Genomic DNA, 24,653 nt, shown 5'->3' on the forward strand with positions numbered 1-24,653 from the left:
TTGCAGAAAGATCAGCAATGAACCGGCTGTGTGGCACTTTCCCTGTTTAATGTCCTACAACGGTGACAGCATCATGAGTAGGAATAACCCATGAGTACATCTTGATAGAAAATGCAGTTACTGTGGAAAAAGTAGGATGGGGGAACCTCCTGCTCTACTAGAAAGAGTGCCGAGGGCTGAATACCAGTTTCATTTCCTGATTGGCTGCTAAGGAGGGTTTTTCCCTTTTCTTTTTCTCACCACTTTTCTCTTCTGCTTCTCTTATTTTTTTTTTATACAGCCCCTCCTCTCCAATAACATCCACTATCAGAACTGATGATTGCCACCAAATATGGACCCACTAGTATATCTTCATGCAACATATAGTCCTCTGTTACTACTCTTTCCATCACTTTCCTTATCATAAAACAAACAAACAAACAAAAAACAAAACCAAAACTATTTTTTATTTCCCTTTATCAATAGCACATATTTTTTATAACACTTCTAATAATATTTGAATGTGGTTCTATTAGAACAGTATCCTTATGTTTCAGTGCTTTACTTTCCTGATTTTACTTTGATCTGCAAAATTGAATTTGAAATACCACAGATAATTTGGTATTCTATTACTGCATATGCTGTTGTAGTTTTCCTAGCAACCAGCATGCGTTAAAATAAATTCTTATGTTTCTTAAGCAAATCCAAATCCTCACCAATCTTAGATAATGCTGAAATTATTATGCCATATAAAACTGAACACTGAATGCTGTTGATATACATTACCTCCTTCATAACAGGATGATACAATCATTCTTGTTACTATAAATGAAGTAACACTTTTGGTCACTTCCTAACATTTCCAGTATGATTAAAACAGAAAAGGATTCAAAGTCACTATAGATCAAGAAATTTCAATTTTTCCAGACTATAAAAAATTAGAGGCATGACCTCACAGTTTCACAGTGGAACTAAGATTTCTTATATAAGTGATTTTCAGAGTATAGACACTTTTAACTGTGGGTAACTGGAAAAAAAAAATCGGTTCTTATGCATATAAAGAAGGCAGGCAAACATATATGAAAGGAACAAAAATCTTACGTTAGTGATAACTCAGGTACAATATTATTATCCTTTCATATGCTTTCCTTACCCTGGACCTCTCCTCTAGTTTTGTCATCATGACGACAGTTGCACCTCGTTGTTCCCACATCATTCTCCAGAAGTCACCAAAGGTTTCTGGCAATGCCCCTTGTGTGGCTATATAAGCATTCTGCTTCCTGTATCCATCTATGTAGTTGGCATTGATATAGTCACTGCCTGGTATGCCTGGAAAGAGAGGAGAGTGAAAATACAAGGCAGCATTTCTGTGATGCCCTATGGTACAAGGGCTAAAAAATCCTGTGACGCAGCTGGACCAATGAATCTTAGCTTGCTGCATGCCAAGTAGCACATGGGTACTTGTGAGTGAGTGTATGCCATTTGTGGTGCTGAGAAGCATGATAGACTCTCTGGGTATAACTATTCTTTTGAAACAAAAGACTCTGCCTGACAAGAAATATAAAAGAAGCCCTAAAATCTGTACCAGGTGGAGAGACCTGGAGGTTGAGACAGCAGCATGTAAAAGGTGGTCTGAAACTGCCTGCAGACACCCAGCAGTATGGCAGTCACTGCCTAGAACAGACAGGGAAGACTCTCCCTCAGACATCCTGAGCAGGCTCCTTAAACCCTCCTGTTCAGCTCATTGCATTTCTTCTAAATACAGAAAAAAATTAATGTTGTCAGACTATTAATATCACTGCTACATTCATTTTTTTCCCATTAAATGGGAAGATAATTATGAGCTTTATTTTAACAAAACACATTATGTAATTCATGTTTAAGAAAGAGTGAAATCTGCTATACGGTATATGCATGATATAAAGATCTCTTCAAAACTGAGTAAGATTTAAATGCATGAAAAGAAGGGGGAATCCAAGACCTGTGTCCACACTGGATCTACGTCAATTGCTCAAGGCTCAGGTATTCTGGACAAGACTTGCAGAGGGACTTTGATTGTGTCTACCAGACCCCATGGGAAGCAGGCAAGTTCCTATCTGCAATCTATTTAACTCAGGGTGTGCAGTACCATGCCTGTACTGAGAGCTGGAACGTGCTGCCTGCCAAGGTCAAGGAGGTGTATTGGCTCTAGTGAAGATCACACCACTAGTCTGCACTAATAAGGCAACTATGCTAACGGAAATGGACAAATATGGACTTAAATTCTTAGTCCACTGCTGAATTCAGAAGTGCAGTGTCCAGCTTTTAACTCACACTATGTGCGTGTTGGCAGATAAAGCATGGAAGGCATCAGTTTTTATGTCACTGCTGTTTTTTTTTAACCGACGACTTGAGGAAGAAAAGTTACTCATTTGAGATCTCAGTGCAGGTTGGATGGCAAAGCAGTGTTATGACAGTGTTGGAACTCAAAAGTGCTCCCCAGAAGAGTTAGCTGAAATACAGATCTGTGCACCATAATAAAATAATACAAGAAGGTTTGTTAAAATAATTGACAGAATCTACTTATTTGAGTAGAAATCAATGATTTATGTATACACCATCAATCTGCTATCCACAAGTCTACAATCCCAGGATATGGTGCAGGCTTTCAAAAGAGAGTCAAGGTAGTGATATCAGCTTTCTGACTTATTCTAAAGCTATAACTGTTTTCACTCCACACAGCAATAAAGTTGAGTATGCTATGAAATATCATATATTATCAAAGATGTTTAAATAAATGTTTCCCAAGCTTTTTGTCAGAAACTGAATTTTCAAATCTATCCTGATGCATTATCTTCTGTTAGTGATCCTAAACCAGGAATTATTGGAGCTGCATACTCCTGTCTTTCCTGAGAAGCAGTGACAATGGTAAACACATTTTGGAAAATAATTTGAATTTGAATGGAAAGTAGAGGTACCTCTTTAACTCTTTGATAGTTTTGTTGTTTTTCGCTTCAGTTTAAAGAGTTTCTGCACTTATTTTGAGTAAACTTAGTGTTTGATTACACTACTCACTTAGCAATGAACAAACTCATTGACTAAATGTGACACTAAGTAAATTCCAATATAATCTGGGAATTATTCAGATTATGGCTTAATCCACCTGTAGCCTAACACATAATTTTGCCTTCATGCCCAAAAAAGTTTCATATATGTTCTTGTTTCATTTATCATTTATTTATTATTTATCATATTTAAGCTTATAATTTAATTTGATTTTATTTTTGGTACACAATTAAAAGAGAAATCTGACAAAGTACTTCAGCAATGGAAAGATTTCATAACTTCAGGGGTGTAAGAGGGGCAGAACATAGCAGTCCTCAGGCAAGATGCAGGAATGGATGCAGGAAGACTGGCTGACTCTGATTTGAGCAGATTGAAAATCTCTTCTGAGAGAAAAATAAAACAAAACAGAAAAAAACTTTTAAACCTGCATAGTCTATATCTGAAAATCATGCCTTCCCTCCATGAAAGGCAGAAATTGGAGCTCAAAAGCATCAGTCTTGTAGACTTGAAGTTGTTTTAGATGAAACTTCTTACTGCAGATATTTGAACTAATGACTTAGAAAATACAACTGCTAGGCACAATACTGTGTTGTCTTCCTTTATCAAGATAATATAATATTTTTTCACAAAACAGATGAAAAAAAAATGAAGTCAACAAGAGAAATCTACACCAACAGGGTGTTATTACCAAAAGAACTGAGAAAGCTGGTAAGAAATGTTTTCTGCATAAATTAGAATTATATTATGATGCCTGATATCATACTTTGAAGCACATGTTATAAATAAAAGCCTGAGGAAAAAATGAAAAACAACACTTTGTAAAGTGGTTAAATGATCTTCTGGGAAAGCTGTCCTCTGGAACTGATACTGCACAAACTCAGCGTGAAAATTAAGCATGATAAGTATTGCAAACTGTTCAGTAAAGAATAATCCTTACAAATCTTAGCAGCCACTCCTGGTACCTGATGTAAAAAAAATCCAGAATATCCAAAATTCTAAATACTCTTTCTATTTACTATATTGTATTAAATTTATTGATAAATCATATTACAATAAATGACTTCTAAATTAAATAAATACTAATTCTTTAAACTACAGTGAGGAGAAGCTTCCAGATTATACCTTTCTTGATTATAGATTCAAGTGAGAAAGAATTAAGGTTAACAACTACAGATAATCACAAAGAGGATTTCTTCCCATCTACATTGAAGTGGAAATTTTCACTCTGTTCTTCCACTTGACTTTTATAAAGAGGACAAAAAAAATCCTGTATGTCCTTTAGCCAGAAAAGTTATTTTACACGACAAGTCAGCTTCGTGGCACATGAAGAAGATATAGCTAGGACACGGAAGTCCATTTACCACAGGCCCTGAGCAACTGTTAGTGACTTAACTAATGCAGTTTTGGAAAGAAAACCTAGTTGCTATTCCAACACTTGCTTTGAGAGAAGATTTTCACCAAGGGTTTATCTCTAGCAGAATACAGTACTCAGTAGGGTTGTATCTCTGCTGAGATCAAGAGAACAATAGGATTCACAATGCTCAGCTCCATTGTCTCTCTCACACACAGTATCCACTAGGTATGTTCTTTATTCTCCATCCTTTCTCATAGTCCCTTCAAGTATCATACACATTTCTCAGTCTCTTTTCATCACTGTTATCATGCATGACCTCAGTTTCACATCCTGTTCCAAAATCCTTTTGTATTCCGTAATACCATTTCCCCACTCTCACTTTCTATCTCGCACTTTGCCACATGACTTTTTGCTTCATCAGCTATGTCCCCAGTATGCATAAACTTAAAGCCCTCCAGGGAAGATGCCTTGTCATAAGAGGACTAATGAATTGTGTGCAGTTTAAAAATAACAAATACAAAACCTGAGTATCTGTAAGCATCTACACTGACCAAGCATCAAAAATTATCAAAGGCAAATAAATTTAAATATTAAAATGTCACGTTCTGCAGTGATTTTTCTGGCCATAACCTCATTCTGAGCTGAGAAAACTGAACAATTTTCTATCAAGTTTAACAGTGCAAAAACAATCAAATGACAACAAATTTGACTGCAGTACAATGAAATCCTACAAACCTTTGTTAGCTGCCATAGCTTGAAGGCAGCATACCCACAAGCACAGCAGCAATTGCCATCATTACTTAAATTCGGGTTTCATAGTTAAAAAAGGTCAGTTGTTCTGTAAAAACATAGGTCAAGAAGGGGACAAAGCAACCAAATTCTGCCTTCAGTAATATTTATATGAACCTTACCTAAGTAATTGGCATCAGTGGGGTTTACTGTAGATTTCAGATGGCATACCTGAAGTATAAATTTAGGATAATCCTGACTTTTACAAGTTTCTTGAAAGCAGAGACACAGTTCTGCACAAGAAGTCAGCTAAAGACCAAGCTTCTGAACCATAATTCTACTATAACTATTTTCTAGTAGCCTTTTCAACTACGGTGATGAATGACCAGAGTCTGAAATCTCCTTATTTAGCAAAACTAGAATCAAGCAGAATGGTGGAAGAATCAGATGAGCAGTTGAGCACAAAAGACACTCAATTTTCAAATATCTCAAGAGAAAAAAGCTGTTCAGATTTTACAGAGTAAGAGTGAAAGATCAATGAAACAAAATTATTTATTCAATGCCACAGAGTGCAAAATATTAAAAACCCTTGAATTGTATTGTTCCCCATTTATGCTGAGAACTCATGAGCTGAGATGACAGTGCATCTTATTGTAACATAGGCTCGTATCCACAAGGCAAATAATGTAGACCTCAGGAATGATTCACTTGATTTCCTGAAGACAGTTATAATCTTAAATAACTTTAATTAGACTTCACGTTTTATTCACAAAGTAAAATCAAATAATGAAATTATTTTAAGCCTTTACAAAGACTCAGTACTGAACCACGTTTCTATTTAAAACAAATTATATAAACTTCTGTGTGTGCGCCGCTTCCCTAGGACATGTGCTGTTAGTCATAAATAGTGTGAAGTAATAGGATTAGATTCTGCCATGCATCTTCCAACATAAACAAGTTGGAAAAATACAATGATGAACCCAAAATGCTTGATGAAATTGTACTATTGGTTTAAATCACTGATTGGTGCTTTGAACAATGTCAGAGCAAAATTCTGTGTCACAGAATCACAGAATACTCTGAATTGGAAGGGATTCATAAGCACCATAAAGTCCAACTCCCGGCCCTGCACAGGATCATCCTCAAGGGTCAAACCATGTGCCTGAGAGCACTGTTCAAATGCTTCTTGAATTCAGACACACCTGGTGCTGTGACCACTTCCCTGGGGAGCCTGTTCCAGTGGTCAATCACCCTTTGGATGAAGAATCTTTTTCTAATATTTGACCTAAAACTTCCCTGTGGCCTGACAAAGCTCGAGGGGCTAGCTGTGCACATGTGAACAAAGTGCAAAATGCCTAGTTGACATAAGAAGTGTGCAACAGGTTAACTATAAAAGGATTGGGCCCCTTTGCTCTCCTCTCTTTTTCCTCTTTCTCTTTTGTCTTCTTTGTCTCACAACCCCAGCTCTGGAACATTCATGCTGTAGGACCAACACAGCATATAAGGATTGGTGATATTCTTTTTTCTCTCTCTCCCGTGCTTTGCCTGGTCAAAGCATAGCTATCATATTCTATTCCAGACTCCATACTGAACTTTACTGTGGGAGTGGGGAGAGTGTAGAGGTCTGTTGTGCGACTTGTTAATCAGCACCCTTTGAGTAATGTTGTTGTGGCTTTTAAGCCAGCACCTTTGAGATGTTTATTTGAGGAGCTGAGAACTTATTTAAGTGTACTGTACAAAATTAAGGGTTTCTTAGCCACCACTCTTGTGGAAGTGTATTGTAAGAATGTAAAGGCTTGTAAGCCAACACCTTTAGAGTCTAAATAATGGACTGGTTGCTGGAGTTATGGCAAATGTACAATAAAAGCACAGGAGTTCCTTAACATGAGGTCCAGTGCCTTTATTCAACCTGATGAGAATTTACAGTAAAAAACATGCCCCTGGATGGTTGGTCGTGACACCTTCGACTGGCTGGCGATGCTTTGCCTGATGTCCCCCAGGACACGGTTGGCCCTCCTGGCTGCCAGGGCACTGCTGACTCAGATTCAACTTGTCATTGACCAGGACACCCAGGTCCCTTTCCGCAGTGCTGCTCGCCAGTATGTATGTATGTATGTCTGGGGTTGCCCCATCCCACCTATAGAATCCACCTCTTTCCCTTGTTAAGCTTCATACAGTTGGTGATTGGCCAGTCCTCTAATTTGTTGAGGTTTCTCTGCAAGGCCTCCTTGCCTTCGAGGGAGTGAACAGTTCCTCTCAATTTTGTATCATCTGCAAACTTGCTTAGTATCCCTTCGAGTCCTGCCTCCAAGTTGTTAATGAACATGTTGAAGAGAACTGGGCCGAGGACGGAGCCCCATGAAATCCCACTAGTGACAGGTCACCAGCTTGATGTTACCCCATTCATTTGCACCCAACCTCTGAGCCAGCTGCTCACCCACCACCACATGATGTGTTTATCACGAGAGAAAGTATTAAAAGCTATGCTGAAATACAAAAAATTACATCAACTGGCATCCCTTGATCAACTTGATCAATGAACTAAGACAGCTACTAGGTGCCAGTAACAACTGTTAATGTGGGCGTTGTTGTAACATAAAATCTATATAGTTAAGGAAATCATCAAATTGAAATGGTGTAAGCTTGAATCTGTACTATAAGAACTCACTGAAATATCAAGCAGCACAAGACCAGTACAGGTTCTGAAGTAAAGAACAATTGTAAAATTAAGGCTTTTTATGAAGACTGAAGAAAATTCACTATATATCATCCTAACAAAGTAGGGTAAGAAGGAAAAAGAAACATCAGAAAAAGAAAACCTATAGACTGCTGGATTGTGAATGGACTGTTAGGACTAGGAGAGTCTGGTGAAAAGGGAAAGGATGAAAGATGTGCAGTCTTGTAAGAGCAATGTTGAATCATACAGAATTATAGAAAGAAGGCAATGTCAAAGAGGTGTAGTCAGAAGAAGCAGAATTAAGCAGGAAAAAGAAAGGGATTGTTTAGAGGACAGAAGAGGAGTATTTGAAAGGAAAAGCTGAGAAAAATCAAAAGAAGGGAAGTGTAGGGATGACAACTAAGAACTAAGAGCTGTAGAAGATCTGCAGGCAAGATGAGAAACTTGGAAGATGAGTAGCAGAAAGACAGCCAGGGAAACAAGAGAAGCTCTGTTAGGAGAAGGAAAGAAAGCTTGGACTTTTTTTTTTTTTTGGTTGGTTGGTTTTGGTGGGTTTTTTTTAAGTTGTGTAGTATTAAGAAGTACAGAATGAAAATAAACACATTGTTCTGTGCAGTTCCTCAGAGACACAGATAACAGCACTGCACCAGGATACTATACACTATACATCCAGAGAGCAGTAGGTTGCACAATACTTCAAATCAGATATCAAAATCTAACATGACATCATCATACTGTGATTAATTTACAGCTGTCTGAATATGGATTTAGAGATTCTTCAACTACTTAAGACCAAGTAACAAAGAAGTTAATAATCAAAGTAGTTTTGTTTTGAATGGAAATATTTAATTATACTCTCTCTAAATGATGCACTTAAAGGGCTGTTGAATGCCTCTACTAAAACAAAATTGAATGATTTCTTGATATCAAAATGGTTTGGTATTTCCTTCAAAACCTAGTTACAATATAAGCGTGCACAGTAAACAGGTACTAAATCTCTATTACCCATTCAAGAACAAAGCCACTGAATGTTTTCCCAAAGCTTTCCCCAATGTCCAAAGAATAGCAACAAGGCTGGTGAAGGGACTTAAACACAAGTCCTATGAGGAGAGGCTGAGAGAGCTGAGGTTGTTTAGCCTGGAGAGGAGGAGGCTCGGGGGAGACCTCATCACTCTCCACATCTCTCTGAAAGGAGGTTGTAGCCAGGTGGGGGTTGGTCTCTTCTCTCAGGCATCTATCAGTAAGACAAGAGGGCATGGTCTTAAGCTCTGCCATGGGAAGTTTATGTTGCATACTATAAAGAACTTCTTTACAGAGAGGGTAATCAGGCATTGGAATGGGCTGCCCAGGGAGATGGTGGATTCTCTGTTCCTGGAGGTTTTGAAGATGAGACTGGATGTGGCACTCAGTGCCATGGTCTTGTAACCATGGCGGTGTTGGATCAAGGCTTGGCCTTTATGATCTCAGAGGTCTTTTCCAACCTGGCTGATTCTATGATTCTATGGCCATGCATACAAGAAAAATTGTCTGAGCTGATTTCAAGGGTATCAAGAAGTGCAGCATTTTTGTTGTTAAGACAGACACCATGAAGTCTACTCTGTGAAATCTTATACACCAAGAAATCTACTTCACTGATCTTTCTGTACACTGTTACTCAGCACTGAAGTACTTTTCATGTTTTTAAGGCACTCCAGGCTTGGAGCGTCCATTCACTTGTAGGGTGAATGGACATACAATTACTTTATGTGTATATATTGTTAGCAGAAGGCAACTCAAAGGCAATGTGAGAACACAAATAATTTGTATAGTTCATGACTCTTCAGTAGTTATTCAAGAATTTATATTGACCAAAACAATTTCTAAACTCAAAGATGATGGCCTGCATACTCAAAACTGATTTACTGGCAATTGGCCATCAGACAAATAAGAGTATTAGCAGCTCCTTGCTTTTTCTTTCTTGACGATTTGTATTATGGTCAGACTTCTAGTGTTAGCAGCATTTTAAAGTCACTAAATTTCCCATCAAACAAAAATTACAATGCTAAAATATGATAGATATTTTAGTTTTTTTTTTTAATTACTGGCATTATGCAAAGACGTCACATGTAGCAGATTTTTAGTCTTGGACATCTCCTAAAAGAATTGGAAAGACTTTTTAAAATGCATAATGTTTAACCATTTTTCCCCCCCCATTTTCATTTACTTCTTAGAGGTTTAAGGTCACAAACCTAGTAAACTTGATCTCTTTTAATCAGTAAATTCTCCCTTACATCCACCTAGATGCATATAATAAACTTTACTACATTATAATATTCTGTCATTACACTTTAAAATTCTAAATATCCACCTCAGACACATCCAAAGACAGCACAATATGAGCAATTAGATTTCAAGAATATGGGATCAAAATTTTGCGAAGTACAATTTTCTTTCAGGAGGAAAATCAATTTACCACATCAAACCTGAGTTTTCCCTCCTAAGGGACATCTCTATGTAACAAAATTTAAACAGTTGTGAGAAAAGTATTCCTGCAAGTGAGCAATGATGTGTGGAACTTCATGCCATATGTAATTAGAGAGGTCAAGAACTTAAGTGGGGATTCAAAACCAGGTTTGAACATGTGTAACAGGAGTTATGAAAGATACCAAAATCAACCCTTTGAAAGTGTTACTAAGCCTTGTATTTCAGAGCTAATGCAATTTTTAACAACTTATTATCAATAGCTGGAAAGTAATTTTAAGTCTCTGCTAATTGCTTCTTAAGACTTTCTAGGAATCACTTTTATTGGCTACAGAGTTGGGCAACTGTATAAAACTGGCCTCGTGTCCCATTCTAAAGTAACAACCACAACATTCCGTGTTTGTGCACCGCCATCAAGAGCAAAATGACCATCGTGTAAGATTACAGTTTGGCAGATGCTTAGTTTCTTGTTCACATATATTTGCTCTTAAACAGGGACCAAGTGTCTAAATGTAGAATGGAGCTCTTCATCTTAGAAAGAGCACAGTTATTATGCAAACCTCACTAATACGAGTCTTCTTTTGGCCACCAAAGAAATGCAGATGAGGCCTATATGTAAAATCTAACTAAATATTCTCCTATAATTGTAACAAAATATAATGTAGTCCCAATTTAGGTCCTTATTAAGTTGTATAGTAACATAGGTAAAGGACAATATATATTTTTAAAATAATTGATTTCCCTGGTAGCATGAAAACAAACACAACTGTCAACTAAATAAGGTGCTGGGCAGACTGTATATTTTCATTATTTGGAATATTTACTTAAAGATTGAAAGAGAATTACTTATTACTAAATGCTAAGACCAATGTATTAAAATTATGAAGGTACACATACAAAATTTCAGCTACACAATCATGTAAAGTCCCAGGGGTAAAAAAATTTTAAGAGGATAATTATATAGTAAATCATTTTTGTTTTCAAGACCAATCCAATTATCATTACATAAAAAGGCAGTTAATACTTTAGCTATGTTGCTTTTTTCACCACAGCCTAAAGACTGAGAAAATACTTAAAACCATGCAAATCACCAAATCGGCCAAAATCTCATTTGTGATTTTATATCTAACACTGATATTTCAAAAGGCTACAACATTTTTCTTTGTTTAGGGTCAATGACTATTAAAGGAATAGAAACTTCAACCTCATCATGATATTTCTTACTTAAAAAAGGGACTCAAACATTACAGTTCAACTATATTTTGTCATTGCTCCATAAAATACTCCTTCCCAGGTGCAATGTGTTTTTTTCTATGTTTTTACTATCTCTTATTTAAAAACATAGTGTAATGTACTGTAGAATTTGATAATTTTAATTACTTAGATTAACATTTTCTGTTTTACCTCTTAAATTTTCTTCCCGCTTTCTGAATATGTTAATTTTTCATGGGTCATTTATATAAAGGGAAAAAGAGTAGAACTTTTTAAGCCCAGATGTCTAATAGATAAATTAACAAATAAATTTCTTTGCATTTCATTTTTTTCCTTCTCTTCTGTCCCCTTTTTACACAACTCTTTTTTCAAACAAAATTCTGTGAAAGACTTGAGTCTTCTTTCTGTCAGTTAGACATATTTCTCAGTTAAGCACTTTGTTCCAAAGAACTTTACATAACATTTCAGAAAGGCTGTCCAAGTGCTGTTCCTGGTCTATCTGGACCATGTACTTAGCCCTCCTGCCTGGACCAGTAAGATATAAGAGGATATATTTACTAAATTACATCACATATACTATTAATTAAAATACCCTCTTTTCAGTGTTGAGACAGGCAGTTTTACCAGGTAGTGGCAGCTTTCTATACAGCTATATTCTTCTACAAGGCAATATGAAAAATTTAAGTGACATTGCAGAAAAATCTTGTCAGAACTGCTATATGAGCCTCAGAGGTGGAACAAACATAAGAAGATTATCATATGGAAATTCTTCAAGGCAATCATTTAAATTTGCTAATACATTTGAGAAGCTCTTATCTGTGTTATCAAAGCCCATGGTATGCAGCTGCAATAAATGAGGGAAGATCTAAACTTCAATCAGTGGGATTGCCTTTTTCTTCACCAAGCAGCTAATATTAAAATGGATTACACCTATAAATCCAGCGTCTTCAGGTCAGAAGCAGCCAAAGATAAGAAGCTGTTTAGAACTGTAAATTAAAACACCTTGCAGTTTAACTTACAGCATGTTTTGAATGAAATAATTATGACCTTGAATACAGTTCCCTACATCATAAGTATCTCATGCAAGTTCTGTCCCAGTTAACTAAACGCGAATTTTATTTTCATTTAAATCATTTCACTTAAATATATAATTTATTATATTCCAGCCATCATTAACATTTGACTGTCAAAAACATAGAATAAAGTAAAAATCTGTCTTCAACCCAGGAAGCAGATTAATGGTAAGGCAGAATTGGCAAAAAAAAAAAAAAGAAAACCTCTGAGTGAAAATTAGTGTTTCCTGATGCTTTACCTCTTGAGAAAAGAGGGACAATATCAAGGCTGACCACCTCTAACAGTTTGTTTAAGTTAAAACTTTAAACTGTCCAATTTTTTTAGAAAGCTTTTTGACAAAGAAAGATAAAATGAAGAACTCTCACTATACCTCACTGCCAATATTTAGTCAGTGAAATACTCAGGTTCCAACAATGTCTGCATGTGGGAATTCATTTAAACACTCTTGTTTAACATTCAGATTGTAAACAGAAAAAAAAAAAAGTTTAAACAGAGTTCTTAAAATTCTCCCAGAGAACATAAAGTTGAACTGATTTTTTTCCCACGTTGAGTTTTGACAACTAAAACTCAATGAGCAGATATGCTGATCATACATCAATCAACAAGACCCTCAATTCATGTATGTTCACTGCTACATTTGCTTTGTAGTGTTAGTATAAGTAAACAGCAATATTAATTTACTTTAGACAACACATTGGCATATACATAGGGACCTGATGCAATCAGTGTTATACATGAAACTCTGTACATTTTAGTGTAAATTCATAATATATTACTGACAATAAACATCAGAAAAGATTGTCATTATAGGAATTTATTGGAAGTACTTTAATTAGCACTTCTTTATATTACTATGTCAGCATGTTGATTAGTAAGATTATACTAGATTTTAGGAGTTAATTACTTTAATTTTAAAGGCCTCCTTACCTTCTATTGCTGAGAGTAGAACACGAGAATGGTCATAAGCAATTACATTCGCATATCTATTCTTTGGTTTGTTTACTTCCAGGTTAGAGTGTTCCCATGTGAACTGCTGACCGGGATCAATAGACTTCAAAAGAGAAAGAGAAGAAAAGGAAAGGAAACTTTCAGCTAAAGACTACATAATTGTTCCACATATAATGATTACAAACTAAACTCCCATACTTTACTCTGGAAATAATTTGCTTCTGAAAGAAAATTATTACTTCAGGACACACTCTTCAGAAAAGCAAGCTATCCATCTTTTTATCTTTTCACTCATTCTCATAAGTGAGGTGTTCTAGCATAACAGAGAATGAAGCAATGTCAGAAATCTCAGAAATACTGGGATGAAGGGGAACAAATATTTTTGCCTCTCCTTATTAGTAAGCGCACATGTTCAAAAATTTCAGTGTCCTGTTTACTAAATAAACTCCAAACATTCCTGAACAAGTTTTCAGAAGAAAAATAATGTTTCTGTTCTTTCATTTTGATGCCAGGCCAACACATGATACCAGTGTTTCTCAGAAAACCAACTGCATATCATCCACAAACAACATGAAGCTTGTTTTTTATTTTCTTGAGTCATAAATAAGTAATCAATTCAGGCATATTTGAAATTTTAATGATCTCTTATTCATAAACACAACTATATGTTTCTAGATTCACTGTTTATTTGCTGTTTCCTTCATATTCCAGGATGGAGTTACAGAAGCATGCCCCACACTCCTTCATCCTTTACCATGAGGGAAACTCTCCAGGCTCTACTACTTTTATCTCTATGGTTGAGGTATATATGCAGCTAAGTAAATACAAAACAGACAACAGATGGTACCTGCTGATGCATGCTATGGTAGAGGCTGTATGAAAGGTCGTCTCTAACTATGAAGTCATGAATAATCACCCGTTGTTTTACTTTCCCCTTCTGTAACCTTAATATTGTCTAATCCTGGTAAAAACAGGCAGCTCCCTAGGAGAGGCTGCTGTAAATTATAAAATCTGTGATGACACAAATAAACATAGATGGGGTAGTTCACCAACACAATGTTCATTTTCTATGAGTAGACAAGCAATACGGCACAAGGCAGAAGATTCATATTGCCACTACAGCATCAAGCCATTGTTTTTTCTGACTCCTATCAGGGTTACAACAGCTGCAAGTCCATTTCATGTTAATGGAAATGAAATATGACCTGTAATCTATTAGAGTAGGTATTACTTGACAATGAGCACATGCGAAATTAATTAATGTGATCTACTAGGACTTGTCCCTTAGATTAATAATTACTATTTGGCCAGTCAGAAAACTGTTTCATTCTCATGCACATTGACTTATTTTACACAAATTATTTACATAACATTTAGAGAATGATTTTGCTTCTTTATTGAGATTATTAAAAAAAAAAATTGCCTGGCTGCCTCAGAGAGAGGTCTTATAATATCCCAGGAATTCTGTTTAGGAAAACAAATACCTTAGGAAAACATGCACCTTATCCTAATAACCTAGACCCAATTAACTTTTATAACAGTTAGCACTACTTTTCCTGAGTTTTATTTTCATTACAGACCTCTGGAACAGGGCCTGGTTGAGTTTCCATGTATAACCTAGCTATGGAGAGCAGAGGAGTGTGATGGTGCAGGCTTACCCTTTGCATAGTGCTTTACCTACAGTATCTGAGTCAGAGTGTTTGGAAGGTCCTCCTTCAAAAGGAAATGAAATGGGACTTTTTAGAGGAACAAGGAACAAATTTGCTTGGGAGCATGATGAAGGCCGTGAAAATTCTACATGTGGTTTGGATATGATTCATTTGACTTGTACTACTATGTGTGCTGCTAACCGTTAAAAAGGCATTCTTAAATGTAGCTCTGAATGAATTTGATTTTTTAAACTTCTACACAATTTTTGCCCCCAAAATAATTTAAAAAAAAAAATCAAGTTGTGTTCCCTATCTTAGAAATTTGTGTGACTATGCATAATATATCTTAAAATGTCAATAGTATTAACATTACTAAGTTAGTATCTTTAGACTAGTTAGACGATTTACAAAACTGGGGATGACTTTTTTTTTAGCCCTATTGTATTTGTTCACCTATAAAGGAACAACAAACTGTCCCTCAATTATTATTCTGCCACTTGCAAAGACAGACCACTTCTGTGCTGCACTTAAGTATAAACACAGCAACCTGATCCAACAGTAGGGCTTCCAACAGTAGGGCTTCTCTCTTCTCCAACAGAAATATTACTTTTTCTGACTAAAAGGTGAAATTCTTATTTATCAGTAAAGTAAGTGGTAGAATTTTAGTCTGTAAAGTTTTTATTTAATTTTCTTACAATTTATTTTCATCACAGTAATGTCTTCCCATCCTCTGAGAAGGATGGCTAGTAGAATTTTGAAACAGGCAAACACTGCTTAATTTAAGAACCTGAGTATTTTGTCTTTACTGCTAAGTGCTATTTATCTCATCTAAGGTATAGAGAAAGAATTTGAATTACATTTCCATCAGTGCTGGGAATATGTGTATATGTCATACACATATATAGCATACCCCAGACATGTAATATACATGTCTTCATCAGCTGACTAGCATTTCACCTACATCATACGACTCGAAAGGTAATATAATTTACACAATTACTTCTCTCAGCACAAATCTCCGCTCTTTTCCTTTTTGAGTTAATGGAGGTAAATAAGATAATTTGTGCAGAATATTTGCAGGCCAAGTTTTCAGAATTTTGGAAACTAATTAGTATGGATTCAGCTCAGAATTGTAGTAATATTTTAGAACATAAATGTAGTCATTTCAAAATAAAAACAAGATCCTAACTATATATTAATGCATTATACTCTAAATATCTTTTAAAATAAAATTGACTATTTGACCAGGAATAATGCATATCTATAATATCTGTGACTACCTAGTCAGTATTTTTTGAGAGGCATATAGGCAAATGTGCTATCTAAATGACAGTGCACTGACCCAGAATAAGGCACACTACTCTGCATTGTCCTTGACAGATAACTGAAAGAGACTATCTGTCTGATCTTTTAGGTTTTCACCTACATTCCCAAAATATTCTGGAAATTACTTCACTATATAAGATGCCACATGCACCTTCTCTTTACATTTGATGAGAAAATTAGAAAATAACAGAATACACTCCATGCTGCTAGTTTTGAGCCTGGACTGCAGTCCTCTGGCTTTATCTTATAAAACACAAAGTACACAAAACAAAATCTATTTGTAATTACAGCTCCTTGAAAGCAGTAAGTTTAAGGTGCAGTTTTGCATATACAAACAAAATTAGACAACTGCATTGATTATGGTCTAAGATTCTTATTCATTTTGAGAAACAGCTTCAGCTCTACATTATACCCATTTTTCATGTGAATTTATAGATTATTAAGAATATTTTACATTTAAAGCTTAGCTTCAACTGCTCAGTATTATTCTTCCACTTTTCACTCCTTAATGTTTAAGCGATCTAAAACTACTGTTCAACATCAAGAAAAATCCCAAACCTACACTTTGTATGATGTATGGCCAGATGGTGTAATTCAATGATTAGTATTTAGGTCTACATGCAGACATAGTTAACATAAATTATCAAAAGCAGGCAAATGGATTGAACTTTAGTATTGCCTGTTTTTCTCACCAATCTGAAGCACTCTGTGGCCTTACTATCCTCCCACAAAGCACCATTTTGTCAAAAGAAAGTTAATCTGTATTTCCTCAGACTTAATAGCCACACTGGAACAAAGAGTTGAGTAGTATTGGCAGACGCATTTCAGAAGTGTGAAAGACCAATAACTCATGAATAACAAGTCTGTACTAACAGTTTTAATGAGTGCTTTAATGGTTTAATGGATGGAACTTTAATAGGATTTCTAGTATTTTCATTCTGAAAGCTTGCCTTCAATAAAGCTGTCATTAACAAAGAACTGGATTTCTTCGTAGCATAACTGTGAAGTATGGTGCTTTGTGCAAAAGAAATAAAGATATCTGTAATACTGTTATTTCCCTCCCAAGCTTTGACAAATCTTTCAGCTATTGTGTTCTAAATGGCTGCCTGCTGAGAAAAAGTCTGATCTGTTAGTGGGAAAAGACTTCAGCAATATTTACTAGTACAATACACCATCCATAAAATAGTTCATTGACTAATAATCATGCTAACCAAAATGTGTTTCCAGAAGAATTTCAAGCAAGCTCCCTCCGGTAAACTCTATAGCTGCTCACTGTGGAGTTTTCCTTTACACCAATTACACAAGAGGAAAATGTTCCCTGCTGTAATTGTGAATCTTCCAGGAGTGTATCTTGGTTCAGTACTGAGGAAGGAACTAGTATGATAAAATGCTACCACTCCTGGTGTAAGCTGGCACATGTCTGCCTGCTTACACCAGGGACAGCGCTAGACTAAGGGTCACTATGCCACCAAATTAGGAGCCAGCAGTTTTTGTGGAATATGGGGATTGTGAGTTACTTCACAGGGTTCACAAGCCCAGAAGAAGAAGGAAGCATGTCCTGTAAAAAATTTTCCAGCACTGTAGGTGCTGTGTTTGCGTCTTAAATTAAATCATCAAAGACCATTGGCTCACAGAGAAACCAAGTAGAGAAAGAAGAATGAAAAGTAAAAATTTGAGAGGATGTCAATGCAAATAGACTCAGCACAACTGGAGAAAGTACTCAGCTATGCATAAAAATAAGCAATTTGACCCTCTTTTACCAATGTCAGCAGTTGTGATGAGAATTTCATACCACAGTTGATGAATTTATAATAGAGTGCTATTATATTATGCAGGGAGCTTGCTAATAGAATGAGATTTACATACTGCATTATCAAAACATGAATGTTAAATTAATACATGATCATGGCAACTTGCCAACTGGAATTATGGTTTTTAATCAAGACAGAGACTTTCCCATCACACTGTAAAGGCTATCATTTTCAAAAATATGGGGGAAAACTCCACATATTTTGCACAGCTAAAACTCCTTTGGAACTCAAATATAAATTTGCATCCTGGTTCCAAAACCAGTTAAAAATGCTGATAAGACATTTCCTGTTAACTTTCAAGGGAAAGTGACCCAACTGTTCAAGAGTAGCTAGAAATACAACTAAGGCATTTGGCAAACTCCTCTCAAGAATAAAGGTATTTCCTGTACAATATCAAGCGAATATTCCTATGACCAAATGAAATAATGCAAAACTTGATTCCAATGGAATCAAACAATCTATATAAGCATATAACTCAAGTATACTTAAGGAGGAAAATAAGCATTATTTGAAAATGTCTTTGAAGGAGAGTGTCCTTTACAAAAAGCTTTAGAAAACCTAGTTTTTCAAAATTAATCATATTGGTTTGTATTTCTTTGCCTCCAATCTGTTTATTCTCCACCTGCAATTAAAATCTTTTGACCTTGATATCATAACCAGTTGTGATGGAAATCATTTTGTGCTGAAACCAGAGAATTACACTCACCTTCAGGTAGGAAATAAGTATGGGGAGCAGAAGAATACCTTAGTAATGAAATAACTTCCTTAGTTTTAAATATGTCTTGTGATTAAATCATCTTGTTGTTTTATTATAGTGTACAAAATACAGCAATTCTTAAATACTAAACTTTGCAATTGTCTCATATGAGACACCGGTTCCACCTTAAATTTTCCACATATTTTTAAAGCTCTGTCAACATTTTCTTGTTAAAGGAAGGAGTAAAGGATTGAAATTCTTCATTGATTCCTCCATTTTTCTCTGTAAGTCCCTAAAAATACTGCAAATTCATCTTTCTAAAAAGCCCCCTCAAAATTCAGTTTTACCTATAATGATCTATATAGTCTAACCTTGAATAATTTTTCTTTTTATAAGCAGTAGACTACTTTTCTCTTTCTACATGTATCACTTCTTCAGTTTGGCAAAATCAGACTGATATTTATTACAGAATAGAATCACAGAATTATTAAGGCAGGAAAAGATTTCAAGATCATTGAGTACAACCTTTGACTGACCACTACCTTATCAACTAGGATGAGTGCCATGCCCGGTTGCTTCCTGAAGACCTCCAGGAATGGTGTCTCTACCACCTCCCTGATCAGCCCGTTCCAACACTTAACTACCCTTTCAGTGAAAAAATTCTTTTTTATGTCCAGCTTGAACCTTCCCTGGCACTGCTTGAGGCTATGTCCTCTTGTCCTTTTGCTAGTTGCCTGGGAGAAGAGGGCAATTTCCACTTTGCTACAACCTTTTCAAGATAGTTATTTGCCTAATTAAACTGTCTCTGTGGAATTCCTTGGCAAAATAGCATTAGGTATCAGACCAAAACACAACATCCTAATACATAAATCATCTTTCTTCTACTGGATTATTTTAATTATATAACCATAAACAAATGCTGTTATCCCAGTGAAGCATTCACAGCATTAAGGAAAGAGATAAAACACTACTCTAAATCTTGACTAGCACCACTTCAGATTCTTGCTCTACATCTTTAAAATTCTCTATCATAACTATCCTGCTGGCCAGATAGTACCACAGGTGGAACTAAGCACCAAACAACCTAGGTGAATGCAACAGCACTGTGCTATTAATATGAAAACTTTTCATTGTTCACTGACTATACAAATTGTTTCTCAATAAATGAAGCATATCCTATGAAAGTAAAGTTACAGAATACCAATAAATGATGTTTGTAACATTAGAAAGGGGAAACTAATGTAAAGATAAACAACAGAAAACACATTTTTGCTGAGAAAAATTTTTGCACGAGTCACTATTATCTACAATGATATAGCAGAAAAGTGCAGTTGTTTCTTTGGTAGAATTTCATTCAGTGGATTATCTGTTCTTCCTGGACTTTCAAAGTGTGTTATACTGACAGTAAGTTTTAAATTTGCTTCTATTATACAAGATTTACTGTGTTCTAGCATCCAGTGTTTATGTTGTTGCAGCTTGAGATACAAAAAGAGAAATCTACCATATTCAGTAAACTGTTTTCTCAGTACAAGTCCTACCAAATGACTTTGAAAAGCTACAATGAAACAACATCAAAAGGCATCTTCATGCTTTCCAATACTGTGTTAAAGCAAAAGACTGTCTCTAATTTACAAAAAGAAACCTGATGAGAGAAAACATTGTCATATAAAACTTAATGTAGCATTTGTTGCCAGTGCATATGCACATACATTCATAGTAAATCATGAAATAACACATGCAGGTCGGTAGTGTATTTTTTGTGTTGCATCAATTGGTTTTCACACAAAAATAGTATGAATCTGAATCTCCTTCCTTAAAGGTGTAAAGCTATAACTACAGATCTCAGGTAAGAAATGTGAAACTATTTTACACAAGTCTCAGAAATCTACTTTGGAGGATTAGATTTCCTTTTCTGTCTTACAGAAGGAAATGATTTTACAAATACACCTGGTGTATTGCATAGAGTAGGCAGAACATTACTGTTCTTCAGTCTATCTCCATGACCGCTTGTTGTTTTTAAATCCTGAAGCCTGAGTTAAGAAGGAGATACAATGTAAAGGTCAGAATACAGCTTTTTGCTTAGCAGCTGTCAAGTCCGTGTGGAGCCTTACATTACATAAAAATCCCACTGAAATTGTCAAAGTCAGCAAATGCTTCATAATCATCAGCTGGGGTCAACCTTGTGTTTAAATTAGAGAACACAAAAGGACTGTGTGACATAAATGATATGTCATGTTAACACAGTGAACCAACATTTTGTTTAGGCTTAGGGATTGCAAGCTAACAAAAAATTAATGATGGATGATGAAAAACTTATTTTGAAGTAACAGAGCCACTTAATCCAACAGGTGAATTGTAAATTTATTTAAATCTTGCATCAGTCATAATCTTTCAGGCCCCTGTTGTCCCATAAAAACTGGTACTCAAGGTGAAGTTGCGAGAGAAGTATAAGGGAAGAAATCTCCACTGTTCTGATCATACACTGTAAGAGCTGGGGTTGGAGATGCCCTGAAGAGACACTATGAAATAGTTTCTGAAGACTTGTAGAAAAAGAAACTCATCCAGTTGATGACATCAGACCTGAGAAAATAATACATAGCTAGTTGTTTTACACTGGAGAATACTCTCTTTACCAGGTCATAGCGGTGAAGGAATTCTACTCTTTTCCTTCTCTTTTTTTTTTTTTTCCTGAGAATGTATAGTTTATACCATGTATATTGCTACTTACTTTTTTGCAATACTTCTTTCCCAATTTGCCACATTACTCTAGATGTTCCTTGCAGAAACAGAGTGCAGAAGAATGTAGTTTGGACTTATTTCTTTAATGGTAATTTCAGATTCTTTCTCAACTAGATTTCACATAGCACATATTCTAAGGAATTAAAAAATTTAATTCAAAGGAATTAAAAAATTTAAAAAAATTCTTTGTCTCATCCTTCATCTTCACAGGACTGCAAGGAAGTTAGAGGGTTTCATTAGAAGATGATACCAGAGGGTATAAATCAGCAGAGGACACTCTTTTGGTAGTTGTGAAGAGACAGGTAGGTTTCTGTCTGCCTGAAGAGAAAGTGGGAACAGGCAAGGAAGTGATACTCTTCCAAAACGAGAAAAAAAAACCCTGAATTGAATTTTGATCAGAAATTCTAATCAAAAGTAAGTGGCTGGAACATGAGCAAGTATTTAAATACTTCTAAAGAGCTGAAAAGGGTGCTTAGAATACAAAAAGATGTGTTTGAGTTGTGAAACAAGTAATTCCCTTGAAGTGGCAACCGAAGTAGGATATGCTAAAAGATAAACATCCTTTTGAAATGGAGCTAACCTCCTGAAAGAGGGTGAGAACTCAGTGTTCATCAGGAAACTGTTAATATATGTATTTAATTTTATGGTATCCAACCCTATTCACAATGTTTTTCAGCATGATGCTCCAAAGGGCCACGGCAGACCTTGAGGATCAGGATGGTATCTACATCCGATACCATACTGATGGAAGCCTTTTCAACCTAAGGCGACTGAAGGCCCACACTAAGACTTTAAACCATCTTGTCTGGGAGCTGCTTTATGCTGACGCCGCTGCTCTCGTTGCCCACACAGAAGCAGCTCTGCAGTGTTTAACATCCTGCTTTGCTGAGGCTGCTGAGCTTTTTGGGCTGCAAGTCAGTTTAAAGAAGACAGAAGTTCTCTATCAACCAGCACCTCAGGAAGTCCCCCATCATCCCCATATCACCACTGGCGAATCAGAGCTCAAATCAGTTCAGCAGTTTAATTGCCTAGGTAGCCTCATCTCCTCGGATGGTAAGATTGACGGAGAGATAGACAACAGGTTAGCAAAGGGATATAGTGCCTTCGGAAAGCTTCATAAAAGAGTTTGGTGAAATAAATACTTGAAGAAAAGCATAAAAATCAGTGTTTACAGAGCCATAGTGCTGTCTACTCTCTTATATGGATCTGAATCATGGGTTGTCTACTGCCACCACCTGCGACTCCTAGAGTGCTTCCATCAACGCTGTCTCCGCACAATCCTAAACATCCACTGGTCAAATTATGCGACTAACACGTCTGTTCTAGAAAAGCAGCAGTCACAAGTATAGAGGCCATGTTGATGAGAACACAGCTGCGTTGGGCAGGACACATCTCCAGGATGAAGGACCACCACCTCCCTAAGATTGTGCTTTATGGTAAACTTGCCACCGGCTGCCACAAGAGAGGAGCCCCGAAGAAAAGATACAAGGACTCCCTGAAACAACATCTCAGCCTTGGCCATATTGATCTTCATCACTGGTCTACTCTGGCCTCAAACTGGGAGGCCTGGAGACACATCTATGACCTGCTGCTTCCATTCAGAACGCACACAGGATCACTCTCGAGGAGAAAAGACAACACAGAAAGAATCGTGTCTTGCGGATACCACCTAAGGAGTCTTTCTGCTGTGCCTTTTGCAACCGGACTTGTCTATCTCGTATTGGCCTCTTTAGCCACCAACGTGCTTGTAGCAAATGTGGGTATAGTCCTTCCCAAATCTTTATTCGCGAAGCCTAGCCATGAAGATGATGATTTTATGGTATCACAAAGCTGTCATAACAGTTGTTGCATACTATCAGTCTATTTTTGAAGAATTTCATCCAAGCAATGTAAGCAATTCCATAAAAAGTAAAATAAAATAATTGAATGCCAAGGAGGAAAGGGCATGATAACAAAGAAAAAAAATCATCAGTGGTAATTGATGAAAACTGTTTGCTTCCCTAAATGCGAATTAATTGAATTTGCTAGTATCGATAAAGGTCAGCAGTTTCCTGCTGCTTGCTACACCTTTACCTTCTGAAGATGAAAAGCATCTCTTTTTCCTTCTGTGCCACCAGTTCAAATGTTATCTGAAGTGATAATAACTGAACAGTTACCATCTGTACCTACTTCTGCCTTGCAATCAAATAGTTGATTTTAGGGATGCTAGTGAGAACTGCTGCTGAAATAGAAGGTCCCAATCCCTGACCACAAATGTACCCACCAGCTCACTTGTGCTGGCACTAGAGCTCAAGCAGACATGTGGTGAGCTAGTTCAGGGAACTGATCCAACTGAAAACAGCAAAGAAAAATAAAACAATTAGTTTTCAGCTGAATCTATTTCCTGAGATAATCCTTGAACAGCTGCACATGTGCTACTGCCAAGACTGGCACAAGAGAGAGAACAGGAATGCACAGCCAAGACAGGGAGATGACTTACAGTGATCATCAAACTGCAGCCTTAGTTCACTGCCTAGCCTAGACCATGAAACCAAATAGCAGTGCTTTTCACTAGTTCCGTTTCAAAATGGATGAATCTTGGACTAGGTGGAAATGAAGTGGTATCTCTAAAGCTGGGACTTCAAAGATAAATGTTGAACCCTATCGGGCAAAACAATATGAATGAAGCTTGATGTTGACACACAGTTGCCCATATTCAGACCGTCTGATCATTCTGCTCCAGATAAAAAAAAAGGAAAAAAAAAAAAGAAAAAGGAAGTGAAGAAAGCGAAAGCTGTCCTGTTTATACAGAATAGAAAAACTTATGGAGGGACAGATATTAAGAATTTAATGATTTAATGTATCTTGATCTGGTTATAAATTATTAAAATTAAATTCTCAAGATTATTTTGATGATTTAATAATAAATAAAAAATACAAACCACCAAAACTTTTAAAGTATATTACAGCCTAA

The 24,653-nt window shown here is 36.2% G+C and overlaps 1 protein-coding gene across 1 annotated transcript in view; it reads right to left on the minus strand.

The window, feature by feature from the left end:
- PTPRD (protein tyrosine phosphatase, receptor type D) overlaps window positions 1-24,653 on the minus strand; it is a 350,584-nt gene that overhangs the window by 48,122 nt on the left and 277,809 nt on the right. Inside the window, exons 26-27 of the mRNA XM_017808222.1 lie at window positions 13,458-13,581; window positions 1,133-1,308 (exon numbers count right to left, since the gene is read on the minus strand). Of these exons, the coding sequence (XP_017663711.1) occupies window positions 1,133-1,308; window positions 13,458-13,581 (300 nt within the window). The remainder of the gene's footprint in view (window positions 1-1,132; window positions 1,309-13,457; window positions 13,582-24,653) is intronic.

The sequence above is a fragment of the Lepidothrix coronata genome, unplaced genomic scaffold (assembly GCF_001604755.1).
Source record: "Lepidothrix coronata isolate B3197 unplaced genomic scaffold, Lepidothrix_coronata-1.0 Scaffold22, whole genome shotgun sequence".
Taxonomy (NCBI): domain Eukaryota; kingdom Metazoa; phylum Chordata; class Aves; order Passeriformes; family Pipridae; genus Lepidothrix; species Lepidothrix coronata.